This window comes from Leptodactylus fuscus, chromosome 6 (assembly GCF_031893055.1).
Source record: "Leptodactylus fuscus isolate aLepFus1 chromosome 6, aLepFus1.hap2, whole genome shotgun sequence".
Taxonomy (NCBI): Eukaryota; Metazoa; Chordata; class Amphibia; order Anura; family Leptodactylidae; genus Leptodactylus; species Leptodactylus fuscus.
This window is the reverse complement of record NC_134270.1, coordinates 20398033-20421108: the sequence shown is the minus strand read 5'-3', so window position 1 is coordinate 20421108 and position 23076 is coordinate 20398033. Positions and strand designations below refer to the sequence as shown.

Here is a 23076-nt window from a genome sequence, read left to right as displayed (position 1 = left end):
TCTCCTCACAGCAACATGACAAAACATGCTTGTCCACTTTATAGGAGGTTTACAGCACCCACGTGGCTTTTGTACTGGTGACCTATCTACAGGATAGGCCATCAGTATTAGATCAGTGGGGTCCAACACTCGGATCCTGCGCTGATCAGCTGCTTTGGTTATCTCTAGGTTTCCTGGACAAAGCTGGAAGCAGTACTGCCCCTATTCTAGTGATAGTCCTTGTGCACTGTGCAATGGTGCCTATTACTTTAAGGTGGATCAGCTGATAAATCGGTCAAGGTGTCGGACCCCCACTGATCCTGTGTATAGATCATCAGTATAGACAACCACCTGGAGGCCGGCAGACACATTTCTCTCTAGAATCTCTTGATAGTCTTGAGATTTCATTGTACCCTGCAGAGATTCAAGACACCCTGTGCCAGATGTAGCAAAGCAGCCCCAGAACATAACAGAGCCACCTCCATGTGTCACAGTAGGGACAGTGTTCTTTTCAAGATAGGCTTCATTTTTCCATCTGATGTACCTTGCCAAAAATGTTGATATTTGTCTCATCTGTCCATAGGACATTCTCCCAGGAGCTTTGTGGCTGGTCAACATGTAGTTTGGTTATTGTTACTTCAGGTTATTTCTGTGACCATTTTGGGTTTTTCTTTCATTACACAAGGGGGACCGACAATTTTGTGCACGTCTGTGTGTATAAACTTCTCTTCACCTCATTGTTAGGTGGAAATACTGACTGTTATTCCATACTTGTCCACCAGGGTGAACTGACCATGACCAGTGACATGGAAAATCTACAGAATGCCATTTTCTTGGACATGGTCCCCGAGTCATGGACCAAGAGGGCTTACCCATCCATGGCCGGCCTAGCTGGCTGGTTTGTCGACCTCCTAATTCGTATCAAGGAGCTAGAGACCTGGACGGGAGACTTTGCTTTGCCTTCTGCTGTCTGGCTGGCCGGTTTCTTCAACCCCCAGTCTTTCCTTACCGCCATCATGCAGTCCATGGCCAGGAAGAACGAGTGGCCGCTGGATAAGATGACCCTGCAGTGCGATGTCACCAAGAAGAACAGAGAGGATTTCAGCAGCCCACCCCGAGAAGGCGCCTATGTCCATGGGCTGTTCATGGAGGGGGCTCGCTGGGACACACAGGTAATGTTACATCTGGGATGTGCTCCAGTCACATCCAAGGCTACGTTCACAATTTCATTGCTTATACTTTATGCTTCTCAGTGGCCCCAAAAACATAGCCCACATATCATAAGCACCACACAGCGCTCCATAAAATTGGCAATACATTTTTTTCACGTTCATTTGGGTAATGAAGCCCCTCCCCCATCACTACATTAAACATGGAGCCGTGAACTCTCTTCCTCTTTTCTTCTCCCGCTGCCAATGATCTTCAAGAAGCTTCATTACAATAGTACAGGCCTGATCAAAGTGGGTCATCTGGCATATTATGGGAGCGATTAGCTGCCCCCTCCTCGCAGACTGTGAGCACCGAGCCCGTGCGTCAATTAACAAAGGACGCTCTTCAAGGTTGACTGGTGGAAGTAAGATTCGGTGCAGAGGCGATGGAGGCCTCAAAGTTTTCCTCAGTGTAAGACCAAGACCCCGATGTCAGACGTAGAGAAGATGAAGCGCACAATGCAACAAGACGCAATTCTGCTTTGATTTTTTTTGGCGACCTGGATGCTAGTGAAAACGTAAATCTGTTCTTGATCATGAATGTATGATCCCTGCACAACATACGGAGCCAATCCATGGAAGGGGGCGCTGTCCTCAGCCTACTTATTAATAGAGGGGAGATGGGGAGTGGTCTGATGGCGGCCGAGCCAGGTGCTAGGGGTGAAATGTCTATCGACCTCAGCCTGGGGTTATAAGGCAAGCGGTCTGTCACAGATCAGTCATTTGGATTTAACTCTTAGCATCCTGTTAATATGTGCAGTATCATAAACAGAGTCTGTCAGCAGACCTGACCCCTCAACACTACTGACAGTGCTATATAGAGGACAGGGAGAGCAATGTAAGGGTTAAATCCATATCACTAATCTTGGACAAACTGTAATACAAAATGAAGGGGTTATCTGCCTTTGTGATATTGATGTCCTGTCCGCAGGATAAGTCCTCAACAAACCTCCCAACGGACTGAAAAAGGTACTAAAAGTGCGGTGTGCTATGCGAGCTGCGGTAAATTTATGTATAGCCCCACCCACTTCGGCTCTGCCCATTCACATTCATGTCTCTTTGTGTCTCGACATAGTATAACACCCCATACAGTGGCCCCGACACGGTATACCCCCTCAGTTTAATGTCTCCCTCCAATTGCCCCCACAGCATACAGTCCCCCCCTTCCGTTGCCCCCTACAGTATATAGCCTCCACGCCACTTGCTCACACAGTATAATGTCCCCCACCAAATGTCCCAACAGTATACAGTACCCTAGAAGGTGCCCCCACTGTATACAGTCCCCTCCAGTTGCCCCCATAGTAGACAGTCCCCCAACAGTTGCCCCCACACTATATATAGTCCCCTACAGTTGTTCCATAAAAAAACACAAAGCACTAATAACCCACCTTGCCCTGTTCCCCTGCTGTTCTCCCCTGTCTCTGCCCCCTCAGGTCTCAGGGAGCTTCAGGCGCGACGTAAGTGACATCATCACAGTGCGCCCGCTGCTCCTAAGACCCTGGGAGTAGAGATGGGCAGAAGCGTGAAACAGTGAGTGTGCGGGACCTGGAATCTGGACCGGTCCTGCTCAGTCTCAGACAGGTGGGAGCTTTGCATCAATCTTAGGCCTGTGAGAGTCTGAGAGCCGGGACACCCGCAGATCAGTTGTTCCAGAACTGCAACATGGAGGAAACTTTTTGTTATCAGCCATTAGAGGATTGTATATATACAGATATACCGCACTCACTCACTGTTGTCCTCTGTTATCCACCATCATCATTGGATTGTATCCACAGAATACATATATACAATATACACAGTTACTTCAGATCATCACAATCCATAATGTCACCACACATGTGACCTGTATTATACCAACAGAAAATCGTCCTTCCGTCCGTCCTTCCTCTGCCAGTAGCAGGCCGTGCACTTCACTACATAATCCTACATGGGACGGTTACTGGAGCGGTTGTCTATACCAACCAATAAGATAAGGACTTTCATTTTTTGTGGACAGATGACAGCTGACACCAGATTGGTTGCTATGGACGACAGTGTCATTTAACTTTTCTACCACTTTATACAAGTCATCCCCCATTACGTCTTATGCTTTTTGGATACATGTTAAGGTTGTCCGTCATCACTGTTGAAGATAGGCGGGTAATACTTATACGTATAAGAGTTACAGGTTTCCAACGAGGCGCTCCTAAATTATTAAGGGGCTCCGGTCTCCTGATAAATCCGTCTCGTGTGCCCATATAGAGATCTTCACCAGCCTGGCACTGCTGCAGATTTCCTGTATAGTTCACGGTTCACATCCGCGTTGGAGATTCGGTCGCAGAACCCGTCAATCAGTTTTCTGATTTAAGGATCTGTGTGAGGCCCCATCCATGTCCTGACTATACAGTAGCCATCGCGCAGCCGCAGGACCCCCTGCAATATCTCATCCCCTTCTAGGATGTGGATCGGGCTAACTTGATGAGAAGATGGCCGCCGCCTCTACAATTTATAACAACCTGACAGATTTCCCAAGAAGAATTAATAAAACAAAAAAAAACTATTTAAAACCGGTCGCGCCGGTAAACACATTAATAAAGGGCGCCGTATTCCGCGTCCGCACGCCGTCATTTATCATTAATATATCTGCGGTACTTAAGACCCAGAAATCGTCGTCTCCTCACATTCATCTCAATATTATCACATCATTTATCTTGGCCGCTCTTTGGGGCGTTTGTGCGGAATATATAACGGCGAATCCTCCAGATATTGTTTCCATGGTGATTTATAATCAGATGTGATGTAATTCTGGTTCAGGAAGAGGAAGAAAGAAGATTTATAAAGCTACAGAGGACGACTTTTCACCCGCTACTTAATGGTACGGCGTATCGTAAGGGATCTAATCCAAGATGGAGGGACGGCGGGTAGAAGTGGTCGCATGACTCCATCATAGGCTCTTCCCAGCTGTATAACAAGACTTTCAAGGCGTCTTGGATTGTCTTGTGACTTCCTGTTCACCGCGATCAATGGGTTTTCCCAATCTAGTGAATTCCTCATAGCGTATACGAGGCGTCTATAGTGTAACGTACAGCACAGCAGCCCCGTAAGGTCCTGACACTACTTGTCTTCCATTTCCTTTTCACAGACCAGCATCATCACAGACGCCAGACTCAAAGACTTGACGCCAGCAATGCCGGTCATCTTTATCAAGGCCATCCCCGTGGACAAGCAGGACACACGCAACGTCTATGCCTGTCCTGTGTATAAGACACGGCAGAGAGGACCAACATACGTGTGGACATTCAACCTGAAGACTAAGGAGAACCCCTCCAAATGGGTCCTGGCTGGGGTGGCGCTGCTCTTACAGATTTAGATGGGCTGAATGGTTATTGGACTGCATGTTCTCTTTTTATCAGACACTTTAATGCTTCCTGTTGCACTAAGAGGATGAGCTGCACCTTGTGGAAAATGTACAGAAAATTCAGTATTAGGCATAGGCTATAGTGGAGACTGAGCCGAGTATAGGATATAGTCAAGACCGAGCCGAGTACAGGATATAGTCAAGACCGAGCCGAGTACAGGATATAGTCAAGACCGAGCCGAGTACATGATATTGTCAAGACCGAGCCGAGCACAGGATATAGTCAAGACTGAGCCAAGTACAGGTTATAGTCAAGACTGAGCGGAGTATAGGATATAGTCAAGACCGAGCCAAGTATAGGATAGCGGCAGAGACAGTGAGTGTCCTCAGTAAGTTATTGTGTAGATCTCTGTTAATAAAGCATTTTCTTCTCTGTAAGTGTCATTTATGTAAACCAGGAAGGCAGGCAAACTGTAGTTATTGAGGAAGGGTTAACTTTACCCCCAAAACTGTACATACCATGCCCAAAATTTGTGTTTAAGGCCGGGGCCCCATGTTGAAATCCAACCACATATTGTAGAAAAAAAATCTGCAGCAGAAATACCGCAATTTCAAAAAAACTTCTGTTTTAGTATATCACAATGTGTCAATTATACCTACTGTGGGAGGAAAAGCTGAGGGCTAGCAGCAGCGGACCCAGACAGTCAGAGACAGACACAAAAAATTCAGGTGCAAACAGGTTTTACCCTGCACATTTATGATGCAAAAACGGCAAAACAAAATAAACCTCAACTTTAGGCAAAACAAAAACAGAAATCCTGCTCGTCTGAGCTACCAACTTGCTTCAGCCACATGGTCAACACACAGGGCAAAAACAATAGCAGCTGTACACACTGGACCCTCACCAGTTTTCAGAATGTTGAGACAGAACCCGGCTCCTCCTCTCTCCCCAGGAACTGCCCAGGACCGAGGTCTTGACAACCTTTTATAGGCCTTTAATAAGGCCCAGCTCCCGCCTGTGTTTGAAGACTCCTCCCTAGTAGCACAAGAAGAAGTTAAAAGAAGGAGCCGTCTCACAGCTAAGGTGTTACCTGAATTGTAGCCTCACCTACCACACATAAGTGAGGAATCTGGGGCAGATATAGCGACCTTCCAGAATCTCACCTGTCACCTTCTCACACTATGGAAACCCTGGCGGTTTTCCTATTGATATAATAGAAGCAGAAGAAGAAAGTCCGCAGAGGAAAATTCTGTGAAAGTGCTGTGGGAAGAATCAAAATGCATTTCCATCGTGATTTTCCCACAGTGCTTTTTGGCTTTGGCCCACTATGTTGGACCTTAGACAGTTTTTGCATTTCTTAGACAGTTTTCAACGGTATCCAAAAGGGGAATGACTTTAAACTCACAAATACACAAAATTTTACCAAAATTTCTTGCCACAAATGTGGTCTAAAGTAAGACAAGGAAGAGCTGGTATAAGGAAAAGTATCTCACAATATGTAGCATGATGGTAAAGTTGGAGCATTTTTTCAATATTAGTAAATCTTACCCCCTGCATTTCTGCTTTACTCTTACGCCATTTGGCTCGCCCGATGCGTTTCAGGAGATGTTATCAGTCACCAGACTCAACATGTCTCATTGCAGTGAATGGAACCAAGTGTAGGAAGAGGAGAAGTCCTGCATGTGAAAGATGCTAGGAAACCATAAGAACTGGGAATGCAGCTCTGGTTGTGAGTAGAGTATAAGACATGATGTAACAGAGGCAGGATGCTGTGGTACAGTAGATATGGAAGGTACACCGTGTGACTAAATCGCCTCAACCTACGTCCCCCAGGCCCGATTATTCTTACAAATGTCCTTCACAAAGTAAACCAAAGTTCTACAAAGTAGGAACAGAAGATTTCCTGTGGTCGTACAAGTCCCGCCCTCTCTTGGCCACACGTAAAATTCTACAATGGTGGTCAAAGCCTGAATTTTGTGGTTTTCCTCATGTCAGTTCACTATACGTTCTCCCCGTCAGTCAAGTCAGTTTCTAGGTGTCTGGGATACATGACAATCCTCACGTTGCGGCACTTCCTGTGGTTAGAAGTTTGCGGAGGATCGGCATTCTCGGCAGGTTCTCTCTGTAATTGCTCCGCGCTCTCATTTCCCCATTCGCTGTTACTGCGGAGAATCTGCCTTGTAAGGAATAATCCAGATAAATTTGGTTCTTGCCGTTGATTAATTAAGCATGGCCGAAGACTCGACTCTATAGCCGAGTGCTCCGACGAGAAGGAAAAGAGACAGAAAAGGACAAAGCCAAAAAGTGAAAGAAGCTGCAAAACTATCTACAGGATAACCAGAGCTTATATGATGGTGTGATCCTTGTATTGTCTGGCAGGACGTCTGTAAAGGAGACGAGCAATGATGCTGATATTAAAGGCGTTTCTGGGGTTTAGATATCAAGGACCTATCCATAGGAAGCAACAGTGCAGATAGCCTGAAGAAGACAGAGGAGGCGTAAAGGGGGTCTCCGCCTTCCCAAGCATATTCACCTGTCTCCACCAACATTACTGTGATAAACAACCGACCTCTGCTATGTATGTCACTTTTGTAGATTTGGAGAAAAATAACTTTAAAGTCTTATGCAAATGAGGGGCGGGCCTTCAGCCCTGGGTGCACTGCTCAAGTAGGAAGGGTGATTTCATAGCAGTGGGACGATCAACTTTCACTGCACGGGGTGGTGCAGGCAGAAGGTAAGATCCTGATGTGCAAGAGCCCGCCCACAGTGCACCTACTGTTTCATTTGCATAAGACTTCAAGGTTTTCCCCAAAACAAACTGGATAATACACTGCACATATACACACATACAACACTGTGCACTGCAACGTGTAGTTCATAGATGGCACCAGCACCATATCACCTAATTGTGGTAAAACTCCAACTCCCATGAATCCCAGTGACTACTGTAACTGATGGTAAGGTACGGCTAAATTCTATATATAGTTATGTATTTCGTAGGAATACCCTCAATCTCAGTCAGGGATCCCCCATAAATAATGCCGTTTTATGGTCCAAAAGCAATAAAAATTATATACTACTAGTCACATGTATCTCACCATCAGCCAGAGGTAGCCAATATGTAACACTAGAGTTCTCTCATATGCAGATATGCGGCTGCAAAATTACGGGCGCAAAATAACGCGGCGTATACGCTTGTAACTCCCATTGAAATCAATGGGATCTTTTTGAGCGCTCAAACTCTGACATGCCGTATACGTGCCAGATCACGCTCCATTTTACATTGTGTGAACGCACCCATATACAGGTATGGTCAGAGTTCCTCCATATATAGCACTAGAGCTCTAATATATTAGTATGATCAGAGTTCCCCCATAGTTGGCACTAGCATTCTCTCATACATCGGTACATCCAGAGCACATACATATATTTATATAGAATCAGCTAGGGTTCCTTACTATACAGTACACTCAGAATCCCCCCATACATATAGTACTGGCTACATTAACCCTATATGTAAATGGCCCCACCCACACTTTGAAAGGATATAGAAATTACTTCTTGCTAGGAAAAGGAAATCTGGGCCTCTAGCGCCACCTATTGGAAGGTAACAACTGTATAAGTTTACATATGACTTACAAAGGAGCCTTGTAACATGACTTGGGGTATGAACCAAACCCCTTCCCTGCAATGATGAGGGGCAAGAACCCGATACAGCTGTCAGGGCAGGGGGTCTTTTCCATTTAGAAGATTTTTGCTTATATCCTAGGTCATGTTACAGGGCTTCTTTATAAGTCAGACATGTATATATACAATGGTTGTCTTCTAAAAGGTGGCGCTAGAGGCACAGTTTTCCTTTTCACAGTAATAATCCCCAGGGTAGCATTCATGGCCTTTGGATACGTGCGTCTGCACACAGTTCCACACACCGGAGAATTAGATATCACACATCAGAGCTTTACTCTAGGTTTCCATAGCAACCCAGCCATTTTTCTTCACTGCTGTATGTCAGCTCTAAATGGGCAGGGCACTGTGGATGACACTGTTTCACAAGGTCACATACACACAGCTTTACTCCAGGTATCCATAACAACTGATCGCAGGTTTTTCACTGATATCCAGATACACATGATCACATGACGCTTATGGACACACACAAAACTGGACAATTCTCATGGGGCCATTACACAAGCAAAAAATGAAATATACCTGTCTGTGCAAAGCCGGGTCCTCCTGCTAGCAGATAGTCTCAAGTCACCAGTTCAGAAACACCTGCAAACTACAGATACAGTCTGCAGATGGGAAAACTGCTAAATAATTCACAATACAAGTTATGTAATGGTTGGAAACAGTTATTCCTCATGTACGCAGGGCAACTTATCCTGAAAACGACCTATACAGATGAAATAGTTATTCACGCGTGCAGGGTTGGTCAGTGACTGAACGATCTATGTGTGACATCTGCATCTAGGCACATCTACCATCTCCTAAGGTGTTAATGCAGAAGCTACAGCTCTATCACTGTATAATTAGGGAGATGTGCTTCTCAGGGGTCTGGGAAAGCTGGATGATCGCCTATTGTACCTTTATTCTCTGGAGCTATTGAATGTTGACTAGAACAAACATGAGACATAATACTTTTCTAACAAATACGGAGAACTCGTCGGAGCATCCATATGGCGCCGCTGCTATAAACAGTTGCTTACGCTCTGTTCTCTTCAGCGGTGTCAAAATATATACGTGCCAATAAAAAACTACTCTGTTTGCTGAAAAAGTTTCAGATTTACCGAATTTACTTCCTGACCTAACGTAAACTCCTCGCAGAAACTGTATTGTTCTGGAGTCCGTGCCACTTGGAGAGTCTAGACTGAATAGAATTGTAACAAAACCTCTGCTGTGAGAAGTGGGGTCTGTATAGAACAAGAAAGCGTCTACATAGAGTCTATTAGAAAGTTGGAGAACTTTACATTATCCGGTCGTTAAGCTTTATTTACGGAGCGCCCGGGATACCCCTTTAATGAGAACTTTATGAAGTCGTCCGGGTCTCTTAAAAACCCCTTATGTAGGAATCATTAGCGGGCGGCAGATTGTCAGCAGGATGGCGGGCATCTACCTGATACCTTTAATCTGAGCCAATTAAAAGTTCCGCTAATTGCGTCTTGGCAGAGGCCATATATGACTCCGCTCACACGGCTAATTGATATCGATGCCTGGTCTATAGTGGAGGAGCCAGGTGCTGCGGGAAATGAAACATTCTTCCTATACTCGGAAATTCAAGCAAACAAAGAAAGTAAAAAAAATTGTTATAATAAAGAAGAAAACAAACAAGGAACAATAAACAGGCGGCCGCCGAGTCTCAAGACGATCCCCGAAGAAGCGGCTGCTGATTAAGGACAGGCAAACATCTGTCTGCCAAGGTAGCGCGCGTCACGTTCCACATGGCCCGTATTTCAGGAGAAGAAAAAGGAACTCGGGATGGAACTTCTGAATTTGCTTTTCCTGGTTTTCTTGGAGACGTCTTCAGAAACTTCTGGGTTTTTTTAAAAAAACCTTTTCAATTGGTTGTTTTTACGTAACCTGTGAAAATTTGGATAATGGTCCCGCGGAGCTAGTCCACAAGCTGTGTCTAATGTGATACCAAAATCTCAGTGGTTACGCCAGCTCCTGAGCTGCCTCTTGTGACTCTCATTTCTACATTAGTAGCTCCAATGATGATTTTGATTTGTCGTGTGAGCAGAGGAATCGGTTGTCGATACTTATGTACCTCACCTAGAGGCCCCGCACTGTGGGAAAATACTTGGAAAACCCACATGCAAATGGAACATTTGTAAGGGATGCGAAGCCCATTTAGGGATGGGAAATCTGAAGCCCACTTGGAAGTGGAACACTTGTGCGGGCCTTTCAGAGGTGGAACACTTGTACAGGTCACTCCGAGGTAGAACATTTGTGAAGCCCATTTTGAAAGAATGCTAATAAAGCTTACTCAAATGTCAAACATTTGTGAAGCTCACTCAAATATGGAACACTTGTGAATCCCACTCAGGAGTAAAACGTTTAAGAAACCGGCCTAGGGATGTAATGCTTATGAAGTCCACTTAGCGATTTGAAAACCACTTCCGGGTAGAAAACTGGTGAAGACTTCTCAGGATACCCATGAGGCTCACTTACATTAGGTTCACGCTAGCGTTCGTCTCTCACATGAGGATCCAAAAGACGGAGAGCTCATCCTCTGAAACAGCGGTTACCTGCAGACCCCATAGACTATAATGGGGTCCACCTAGTATCCATCCGGTTTCCTTCCATTCGGCAGAGAAAAGTCCTCCATGAAGAACTTTTCTCTTCACCGATTTTAGACAGAATGTGCAGTAGAGTCTCCTACATAGACGTGAACCTAACCTTAGGGATGGAACACTTAGGAATATGAAGCCCACTTAGGGATGGAACTGTTAAGAATCCCATTTAGGCATGGAAGTCATTGCAAGACCACTCGAAGATGAAACACTTGTGGAGCTTATTTAGGGTAGATCACTTGTTAGGTCCACTCAGGGGCAGAACAAAGGGGACGTCTATTTGTAAGTGGAACACTGGTGAAGTTCACTAAGAATATACAGTCAACTTAGGGGTGAAACAATTGTGTAGCCCATGTATTATTGAAACCCTGGTGAGGCCTACTCAGAGACTGAAGCCCTTTTAAAACCCATTAGGAGGTGGAACACATGTGAAGCCCACTTTGACATGGGACACTTTGAACACTGGTGTAACCAGAGGGGTCGCAGTGTTCCCAGATGCTACCAGGCCCAAAAGTTATCCTCACCACACTAGGGATGGATAAACTTGTTTGATGTTCTTTCTGATTTCTTTTGCTGACTAGCAATCTGTCCATCGTAAATTTATTACTCCTGCCTCCTGGAGAACTGTAGGTAGAAAGGAGGAAATTAAGGATTTCTTGGCAAAAATCTCAGTTGGTCAACAGCTTATAGTCAAGCAGGAATTTTGGGGAGGCCGTGGCACAAAATTACTAGGGGTCATAAATACTAGGTAACACTAACAGGGGAGGTGATGAAGGGAAGCTTGTGGGACCAGATAAAGAAGGAAAGGAAAATGTACCCTGCTTTCCGTTCTTCCGGTACGCTTGGAGACCCAAAATATGGAAACCCAAACCTCTTAAAAAGCCCCGATAACCTGTCTACCCCATAGACTATAATGGGGTCCACTGGGTTTCCACCCGAAAAATGCAGATAGAGTTTTCTCTCCACACTTTTCAAGCAGAATGGGGAACAGAATCCCCAAATGGAATCCCGCGCAGGTGTGAACCTACCCTAAATGTATAGATGTGACACAGTCGATGGGAGTAAGGAGAAGTTGCATGGGAGCCCAATTCTGTTTTTTGCATCATGTAGCATTAACCCTTACTTACGCCATTGTTTGCGAGTTCCCAAATAAGAGTGGACCACTAGTGACGCTCACTTGGATTATGTAGTCGCCTTAGCTAGAACAATTGTGTGACCCATTTGGGTGGGTGAAGGTGATGCCTCCTCAGAGGTAAAGGACTTCCACATCTATTAAACACGTACTGTATGTGATCCATAACAAGTGTTCCCAGTTATAGACAACAATCATTAACAATAGTGGTTGAGTCCATTATAAGATCGTCTTCCTCCCGTGTAACATTTCAGCAGATTCCTCTTATTTCCTACCTTGAAAACTGAAGTGACAATATAAATAACTGCACAGCATTACCATTTCTGCATCTCGCCTTGACCATCTGTGATATTATCATCCTGGAAATTCATCTGAATGTACAAAATAAAAATAAGTCTGTTGGGCACAATGCTGCTGGGGAAGTCCTTGAGACGACATCTTCCAAACCTTATAAATCTCTTGCAGCCCAATAAATCCTCTATTCGACCTTAAACGCCGAAATACCTGCAGCAGCTGCTCCTATTATCCCTGGTGTCACATCCCATTCCCGGTTTGATCCCAGATGTCTTCCCCCCCTATATGTCACCTGGAATACGTCTATATTATATGAGACCGTCTCGGTGCTGACTCAATAAGACCCATCTGCGAATCTTCCATTACTGAGGCGGTCTTGCAGGCGTTAAGTGGCAGTGCTGTCCCCTAATCCTGCCCGGCCGCTTTCTCCGCGTCTTCCCTTTATTGCATTTACTCTGAGTGAAGTTTGTAATCTACTGAGCTGACAGTGAATTATGCGGCCAGACTTCAAGACTAACTTGTACCGAGATGGATTTGTTTATTTACAGACTTCACATGATAATGCCTTCGCCTTCTCCATGTTTTTTTTTTCCTTCGCCCTCCCCCATCCTTTCAGCCGAATCAAGGACATAGAGATCCGATGAATCAAGCTGGCCCGGCTCAACTCCGCGGCTGATTATACCAAGTGGGGATAATTGAAGAGCAATGACGGACATAAAACCTCCGGGCTGACATATTAACTAGGGCCTGATCGCCGTTTCCTTCATTAATTCCGCAGATAATAAATGCTGCCCCAGACTTTGAGAAGGATCACTCCGCATTGTAATAACTCTTCACAGTTTCCTTTCAACCATAGACCAGTTTCAAGACTCTAAAGTGAAGAAAAGAAATACGGAGGTAAAATATGACCACCCAAAAATAAGATCTGACTGTCTTCCTGTAAGTCTCACGCAAGAGGAAGCTACTTCCTGTCGGCCATCTTAGCTCTCGTGGCTAATATCTCTGTCAACCAGCCAAGCACAAAGACTTAAAGTGTTTGTATATACCGCAATCTGTACTGACTACTGTTATATATAGAAGAGAAAGGACCCCATCCCAATGACTAAAATGAACCCCCCATCACGGTACCAGGCAACCCAGGTAAATAGGTCTGGTGTTGGTTCTTCTGTCCTTCAGCCATTTTCGACCCCTTCTTGCTAATAATGCATTGATGACAGCCGTCGAGGCTGTGCCCCCTCTCTATAAAGGCTGCCTCCATAGTATATATAAGGGCTTAAAGGGAGCCTGTCACCGGGATCCACCATATCACCATGGCCCTGCAGATACACCTGGGTCATTGTTTCCCCCTTGCAAATCCTCTGCCTCTGTTGCTGAGATATCTCTGTTTTTGTGTATATGTAAATCAGCTCTTTGGAACGAACAAGTGCATTGCCGCTTACCTCTTTGGAGCAATGGAAACCCCCTCATTGCACCATAGAGCTCATTTGCATATTGGCAAAAATGGAGATAACTTAGCAATGAAGGTCACAGTTCACAAGGGGAAAGCACTCTTTGGTGACCCTAACCTAACTATCTGCAGGGGTGGCTGGGTTCGGGTGATAGACTCCCTTTAATCCTGACTTAAAGGGGTTGTCCCATCACAAGGATCCTATCTATACTGCTTGTTAATGTGGATGTAAGACTTTTCCTAAATACATTGCTTCAGCAAAACTGCTTTGTTTGTCCACTATCTTATTTTATTCAATTCATTATTGACACAGCCCTGACTTATCTGCTCAAAAGTCAAGTGATGTATCTGCCTGCTGTCAGGGGGGAGGCAGGAGGGGCTAAGTGCAGGGAGCGAGTCTGTGTTTATAGCTATTCCTGTGTCTACACCACGTGACCTAGCTCCCTGCTTTCAGATAGGGGAGAGGAGCTGCTTTCATTTCTGAACTTGTCTTCTGTTCTCCCAGTTATCAGGCTAGCTAATTCAATTGTGTTCATTATGGCAGAGACAGGCAGTCTCTGTATGTAACACAGAATAGAGTTGCTCTTGCCTGTACTTCATAGTCCAATATTGTGCACATAGTGTTTTTTGAGGACCTTTGATGACATCACAGGCCCTTCAGCCGCCCCATAGGATCACGCTATGTGGGGGACGGAGCTATACACTAATTTTGGGGCGGAGCTAAATAGCAGGTTGCATGTAAAACCCCGCCCACCAAATGATGCAAGAAACCAGGAAGAAAGAAGATTTTACAGCAGTGAAGACTGGTGAGTATGCGACGTGGGAATACCCCTTTAAGGCCATCATACACATTATAGCAAAGTTGGATGACCCCATCTGACTGTTTTACATGATCTGCAAAGAATCAACTTGACAAATTTTGCAACGCCTAAAAGGCCCCCGAAATGAGAGGTGACCTTCCAGAATTCTGAGCTCGGAACCCTACTGGACCTGTCAGAAAGCTCCTGTATCCACCAGGCACTCTGTGATTCTGTATGTTCTATGGGCATGTTATACGCCAGTCCTGTTTAGTCAAAGGACTCGTTACGAGCGTTACGTTACACTGTAACAAGTAGTGCAGCTGTGTTAACAATCAGTCTGTTGGGTTTTCAGCTTTTGGATGTCAATAGTAAATTATTCCATTCATTGACCACAAGCAGAGATTCTGAAAATGGTGAGGAACAATAATGCAAACTGTGAGCCATGCAGGAGAAGCCGCGGAGCGAGGTAAAGAGACCGCAGCCAGAAAACCAACCCAGTCTGATGAGAAAGGTGTTTGCAAACAATAAATAATTTGCTTATAATGACCTACTTAGCAGAAAACTACAGCAGATGGTCCTCCTGAGCAATCCTCGCGCCTGCAGACACTTCAAAGGAGGAGAAGATTCCCGATAACCACCTAATATTACTGCAACCACACAAAAACAAGCTATTTCTTCCAGCGCGGCTTCCAGCGCATTAACCTGTGAGCCCGGACGTGCGTCGCCTCGCCGTCTCCCTGATAAAACTAGAAGCTTCTTAAAGAGAAAGTCCATGGTCTGCCTACTGGAAGAGATTTTTTGCTTTGGCTTATATCCCAAGTCACGTCTCAAGGCTTCTTTGAAAGTCGGCCTTTGAATTATAGGGATGTACTTTCAAAAGGTGGCGCTAGAGGAATAACAGCTGGGAAAACTAATTTGTATAACTTTTCCCAGCATCCTTTAGGAAGCATAAGTCTCCCATTGGTGACAGAGTGGTTTCTTCGATGAGTATTCCTTCTGTCCCATGACCTTGTTCTCACCAAAAATCTCCTGTATAAAGTTCAGTGACTCTCAACTCTCCTTGAACGTACTGACTTCTTCTCCTTGACCCAACTGGATGCCTTAAAATAAAAGGTAGTTGGGGGAGCTGGTAGGATGGTGCTAGGAGGTGGGCACCACCAACCAACTAAGACTAGGACTACATGGGAACCTGATCAATGATCGCCATGTTGCCTTGTGGCCCTTTCATGATTGCAAGTGAACGGAGTCGCATTGCAACCTCAAGGTCCACAACTCACAAGAGTCCAGCAGTGCTCCTCAGGATTGCAATGCTGAGGCCCAATCACAGACCCTGCAGTGACCTGGTCGTATGACATCACAGAAGAGGTTACGGAAGGTCAGCATGAATTTTTTTTATGTTTTGTCTCCTTTCCTGGGCCTCTATTATTATTATTATTATACTTTGCGGTCTGAAGAAACCTCAGAATATAATAATTTAGCATGGTGGCGCAGTGGTTAGCACTGCAGCCTTGCAGCGCTGGAGTCCTATGTTCAAATCCTGCCAAGGTCAACATCTGTGAGGAGTTTGTATGTTCTGTGTGGGTTTGTCCGGGTACTCCGGTTTCCTCCCACACACCAAAGACATACTGATAGGGACTGTAGATTGTGAGCTCTATATGGGACAGTGACTGGCAATATCTGTAAAGCACTGCGGAATATGATGGCACTATATAAGTAAGCATAATAATAATAAAAGGTCGTACCAAATTGGGGGTTGGCTTTGTCCGAACACAGAACAAAACAAATCTTCTGGGGTTCGCTGATCTTTAGTCTTAAAGGGGTATTCCCACGTTGCATACTCGCTAGTCTTCGCTGCTGTAAATTCTTCTGTCTTCTGGCTTTGTTGCGTCATTGGTGGGTGGGGTTACATATGCAAAGCCAGCGACGAGAAGTCATCGCTTCTATGCCGCTGGCCCTGCGTGTGCGCTCCCGATGCGGTTAGGCATCGGACGTACAGCCTTCACAATGCAATACAGACCTGGCATCCGCTGTAATAGAGAGGCGGATGCCGGGGAGTGTAGACGCCGGCACAGGTGCCCGCAACATCGCTACGTTCCTGCCCTGCATGAAGCCAGCAGCGGCAGGAGCGATGCTGCTATTCTGCTCCTCCGCCCCCCCCCCCCCCCTCCCCTCCGGAATAGCAGCATTGCTCCTGCCGCTGCTGGCATTTACAAAAATTTCATATGGGTTTAATTTACTGTTTGGTAAAAACGACATGTTACCTGTATTCTGCGTGTCAATACGAACACGGCGATACCAAATTTATAGAGCATTTGTAATGTTTTGATACCTTTTAAAAAATGAAAAACTTTGTGAAATAGAAAAATAAATTTATGTCGCCATATTGTGACACCTGTAACTTTTTCATATTTACATGTATGGAGCTGGGTGCGGTGTCTTTTTATGCGGGACAAGATGACGTTTTTATTTATACCATTTGGGGAAAGATCTGAAGGTTTAATCAATTTGTATTAATTTTTTTTTTAATATAGGAGGCAAAGTGTTGAAAAAAAACGCTATTTGGTGATTTTGATTTTTTCGCCGCTACGCCGTTTGCAGTATGAAATAAGTATTATAATATTTTAATAGTTCGGGCATTTTGGAGCACGGGGGATACCTAATGTGTTTGTGTTTGTGTTTACTTTTCTTTATTTACTTTTAAATCTGATCTAGGGAAAGGAGGGTGATTTGAACTTTTATATACGGAATATATATATTTTTTGAATACTTTTAAAAACTTTTTTTTTCTTCTTTTACATTTATGATCAGACCCTCTAGATACCTTGAAACCTAGGGGGTCTGATCTCTCATACTATTCACTGCAGTACTACTGTATTGCAGTGAATAGCAAAATGCCATCACTTCTATTAGATGCTGCCTCTGACTGCGTGTAATGGAAATACTGCAATGACAAGCCTGGAAGCCTTCAATAGGCTTCCGGCTGTCACAGCAACCGATCGCCGCCCTCCGATGACATTCAGGAGGGTGGTGATCATTTAAAAATAGTGGCGCCCGTAACACTTGCGCCATTTAGACGGCGTGGTCTCCTTTGACCGCGGTTAACAGTTGCGGTCGGTGCGGTGCTGCTTTTAACAGCAGGTCCTGGCTGTATTATACAGCCGGCATCTGCCCTGTATGGAGAGAGCTCAGCTCCTGAGACCTCTTCACACATCCCCATGCATACTATTACGCCCTGGGTCGCTAAGAGGTTAAAACCCATTCATTTGAATGGCTTTTTAAAGCAAACCGCTGATGTCCGTATGCGGCCTCTCTGCAATGAAACCATTTTTTTTCCGCAGACACAAATTCCGCAAAACGGAGAGTCCGCATATGGACACCAGCGGTTTGCTTTACATATCCATTCAAATGAATGGGATATAAAACTGGCCGCCGGAAAAACCGTACCCTGTCCAGTTTCCGCGGGAAATAGGACAGAGAGCCGGCAGGTGGACACAGGTGCAGGTCTAAACGCCCCCTTATAGGCTCCTATGGAAACTTTTTGGAACGTCAAAAACCTAATATGTTGTAAGAAATAACTCCTGAATTACTTCCGAGACATCACCTACCCCTGTATTTCACGTTGCGTTACTGGCAGTGGCGTCACTAGGAATAGCAGAGCCCCAAGGTGAACATTTGACATTTTTTAAAGAAAATGGTGAACTCAGTAAAGTAATATCTCCTCGCCGGCCACATACATAAAGATGAGCGACGCCTGACACGTTTCAGCATTCAGAGGTATTCGCAGCCTTGCGCCGCTCTCAATTACATTTTTCAAGAGGCTTCAATGAGGTGGACGATTGTACAGCGCTTCTTGTAAAAAGGAAAAATAATGATTTACAAAAATAAAAGCAAGAGACGCGGCTTTGTTTATTATCGGAAATTGACTCTGGCGTCCGTGAACTTAAATTTTCATTTCGAGAGAAAATTGTTTTGATGGAATTTTTATTTTTCCATTTAAATGTAGAGTTCACCTCTAGTTAAAGGGGAAATCTTACTTTACAGACCAGAGACCCCCATCATGGGACCCTCACCACTTTCTCATCTCATACCGTGACTCATTCAGGCCCGGTTCACTTCTGCGTTCATTATTCTGTTCGGGGAGTTCGGAATACCGAACGCATTAAAAAGCGGTGAGCAATGAAACACAAGGACCCCATAGACTATAATGGGGTCCGTGTATTTTCCGCGCGGTGTCTGCACGAATCATGTGGAGAGGAAAATAAATGGAAACCTATACAGGGGAATGTATGAAGGGGAAACTCGTGAACCCCATAGACCAGGGGTTGGCAACTGCTGGCACACGTGGTATTTTTTTTTTTTTTTTTTTTAAATGTAGATTGTGAGCCCCACATAGAGCTCAAAATGTACATTTTTCCCTATCAGTATGTCTTTTTTGGAATATGGGATGGAAATCCATGCAAACACGGGGAGAACATACAAACTCCTTGCAGATGGTTTTTTGCCCTTGGCGGGATTTGAACACCAGGACTCCAGCGCTGCAAGGCTGCAGTGCTAACCACTGAGCCACCTTGTGGCCCCCATGTGGTATATTTTGTTGGCAACCAACATGGGAGCTTCATGTAGTAATGTAGAGAGAGCTCCCTTCAGTGCTCTGCTAAGAGCTGAGGTATAGGACACGCCCCCTTCTCTCCCTGCCCACCAATGAGAGCCCAGGGGGCGGAGCTTATCATTACAGCACATGGATACTGCCTGGCCCTGCTCCAGCCGTCTGTATCCTGCATAGACTATCCAGGAGGAGGAAGAGGAAGAAGGGGGCTCTATACAGCAAAGTGAAAGGAAAGCAACAGGTACATAGGGGTCACTATTTGGTGTTTCAGTAACTCCATGTGCCTCATATTAATAGCAGTTAACCCCGTCATGCCCCTCACATTAACCCCTAACCATAAGAGTTACTGATATGTGAGTTATATGCAGGTACTAATAAATGATCTCAGCAATGAAGAAAATTATTACCTCCATATGTCTCATATATCAGTATCCTTATGTGACGCACACAGAGGTTAATGTGAGGGACATCATGGGGTTAACTGCTATTACTATGAGGCACATGGAGTTACTAAGCTGTAATACACATGACCAGACTTTCTGTCCGCAGTTGTGGATAAAAATACATATCTGTACAATGGGCCCATACACATAGATGTTCTTTTTGTGGCCGTGCGTTTGGGCCAAATTGAAGAGCTGCAAATTATGGAGCAGGTCCTATAGCTGTCCGGTACCTGTCCTATATCACCTTTCCTGTACCTGTCCTGTACCTGTCCTGTACCTGTCCTGTACCTGTCCTGTACCTGTCCTGTACCTGTCCTGTACCTGTCCTATAACTGTCTTGTACCTGTCCTATAACTGTCCTGTACCTGTCTTATACCTGTCCTATACCTGTCTTATACTTGTCCTGTACCTGTCCTACACCTGTCTTATACCTGTCCTGTACCTGTCTTATAACTGTACTGTAACTGTCCTATAACTGTCTTGTACCTGTCCTATAACTGTCCTGTACCTGTGCTATAACTGTCCTGTATCTGTCTTATACATGTGCTATAACTGTCCTGCACCTGTCCTATAACTGTCCTGCACCTGTCCTATAACTGTCCTGTACCTGTCCTATAACTGTCCTGCACCTGTCCTATAACTGTCCTGTCCTGTACATGTGCTATAACTGTCCTGTATCTGTCTTATACATGTCATGTACCTGTCGTGTACCTGTCCTATACCTGTCCTATACCTGTCCTGCACCTGTCCTATAACTGTCCCGTACCTGTCCCGCACCTGTCCTGTACCTGTCTTATACCTGTCCTGTACCTGTGATATAACTGTCCTGTACCTGTCCTGTACCTGTCCTACAACTGTCCTGTACCTGTCCTCTATCTCTCCTGTACCTGTCCTATATTTCTCCTGTACCTGTCCTATACCTGTCCTATATCTCTCCTGTACCTGTCCTATACCTGTCCTATATCTGTCCTAGATCTCTCCTGTACCTGTCCTATAACTGTCCTGTCCTGTACCCATCCTGTACCTGTCCTATATCTCTCCTGTACCTGTCCTATAACTGTCCTGTCCTGTACATGTGCTATAACTGTCCTGTATCTGTCTTATACATGTCATGTACCTGTCGTGTACCTGTCCTATAACTGTCCCGTACCTGTCCCGCACCTGTCCTGTACCTGTCTTATACCTGTCCTGCACCTGTCCTATAACTGTCCTATAACTGTCCTGTACCTGTCCTATAACTGTCCTGTACCTGTCCTATAACTGTCCTGTCCCCATCCTGTACCTGTCCTATATCTCTCCTGTACATGTCCTATACCTGCCCTATATCTCTCCTGTACCTGTCCTGTACCTGTCCTTTACCTGTCCTATAACTGTCCTGCACCTGTCCTGTACCTGTCCTATATCTCTCCTGTACCTGTCCTAATACCTGTCCTATATCTCTCCTGTACCTGTCCTATATCTCTCCTGTACCTGTCCTATACCTGTCCTATATCTCTCCTGTACCTGTCCTATATCTTTCCTATACCTGTCCTATATCTCTCCTGTACCTGTCCTATATCTCTCCTGTACCTGTCCTATATCTTTCCTATACCTGTCCTATATCTCTCCTGTACCTGTCCTATATCTCTCCTGTACCTGTCCTATATCTTTCCTATACCTGTCCTATATCTCTCCTGTACCTGTCCTATATCTCTCCTGTACCTGTCCTATATCTCTCCTGTACCTGTCCTATATCTCTCCTGTACCTGTCCTATACCTGTCCTATATCTCTCCTGTACCTGTCCTATATCTTTCCTATACCTGTCCTATATCTCTCCTGTACCTTTCCTATATCTCTCCTGTACCTGTCCTATAACTGTCCTGTACCAGTCCTTTACCTGTCCTATAACTGTCCTGCACCTGTCCTATACCTGTCATATCTCTCCTGTACCTGTCCTATATCTCTCCTGTACCTGTCCTATATCTCTCCTGTACCTGTCCTATATCTCTCCTGTACCTGTCCTATATCTCTCCTGTACCTGTCCTATATCTCTCCTGTACCTGTCCTATATCTCTCCTGTACCTGTCCTATATCTCTCCTGTACCTGTCCTATATCTCTCCTGTACCTGTCCTATATCTCTCCTGTACCTGTCCTATATCTCTCCTGTACCTGTCCTATATCTCTCCTGTACCTGTCCTATATCTCTCCTGTACCTGTCCTATATCTCTCCTGTACCTGTCCTATATCTCTCCTGTACCTTTCCTATATCTCTCCTGTACCTTTCCTATATCTCTCCTGTACCTGTCCTATATCTCTCCTGTACCTTTCCTATATCTCTCCTGTACCTTTCCTATATCTCTCCTGTACCTTTCCTATATCTCTCCTGTACCTGTCCTATATCTCTCCTGTACCTGTCCTATATCTCTCCTGTACCTGTCCTATATCTCTCCTGTACCTTTCCTATATCTCTCCTGTACCTGTCCTATATCTCTCCTGTACCTGTCCTATATCTCTCCTGTACCTGTCCTATATCTCTCCTGTACCTTTCCTATATCTCTCCTGTACCTTTCCTATATCTCTCCTGTACCTTTCCTATACAGTCCTATGAAAAAGTTTGGGCACCCCTATTAATCTTAATCATTTTTTGTTCTAAATATTTTGGTGTTTGCAACAGCCATTTCAGTTTGATATATCTAATAACTGATGGACACAGTAATATTTCAGGATTGAAATGAGGTTTATTGTACTAACAGAAAATGTGCAATATGCATTAAACCAAAATTTGACCGGTGCAAAAGTATGGGCACCCTTATCATTTTATTGATTTGAATTCCCCTAACTACTTTTTACTGATTTACTGAAGCACAAAATTGGTTTTGTAACCTCAGTGAGCTTTGAACTTCATAGCCAGATGTATCCAATCATAAGAAAAGGTATTTAAGGTGGCCAATTGCAAGTTGTTCTACTATTTGAATCTCCTCTGAAGAGTGGCATCATGGGCTACTCAAAACAACTCTCAAATGATCTGAAAACAAAGATTGTTCAACATAGTTGTTCAGGGGAAGGATACAAAAAGTTGTCTCAGAGATTTAACCTGTCAGTTTCCACTGTGAGGAACATAGTAAGGAAATGGAAGACCACAGGGACAGTTCTTGTTAAGCCCAGAAGTGGCAGGCCAAGAAAAATATCAGAAAGGCAGAGAAGAAGAATGGTGAGAACAGTCAAGGACAATCCACAGACCACCTCCAAAGAGCTGCAGCATCATCTTGCTGCAGATGGTGTCACTGTGCATCGGTCAACTATACAGCGCACTTTGCACAAATAGAAGCTGTATGGGAGAGTGATGAGAAAGAAGCCGTTTCTGCACGTACGCCACAAATAGAGTTGCCTGAGGTATGAAAAAGCACATTTGGACAAGGCAGCTTCATTTTGGAAACAAAAATTGAGTTGTTTGGTTATAAAAAAAAGGCGTTATGCATGGCGTCCAAAAAGAAACAGCATTCCAAGAAAAACACATGCTACCCACTGTAAAATTTGGTGGAGGTTCCATCATGCTTT

The 23076-nt window shown here is 44.8% G+C and overlaps 1 protein-coding gene across 1 annotated transcript in view; it reads left to right on the top strand.

Annotated features, from left to right (window-relative positions):
• DNAH9 (dynein axonemal heavy chain 9) overlaps positions 1-4923 on the top strand; it is a 123661-nt gene extending 118738 nt beyond the window's left edge. Inside the window, exons 67-68 of the mRNA XM_075279483.1 lie at positions 762-1151; positions 4309-4923. Of these exons, the coding sequence (XP_075135584.1) occupies positions 762-1151; positions 4309-4536 (618 nt within the window). The 3' untranslated portion in view covers positions 4537-4923. The remainder of the gene's footprint in view (positions 1-761; positions 1152-4308) is intronic.
• Positions 4924-23076: the final 18153 nt, after the last annotated feature.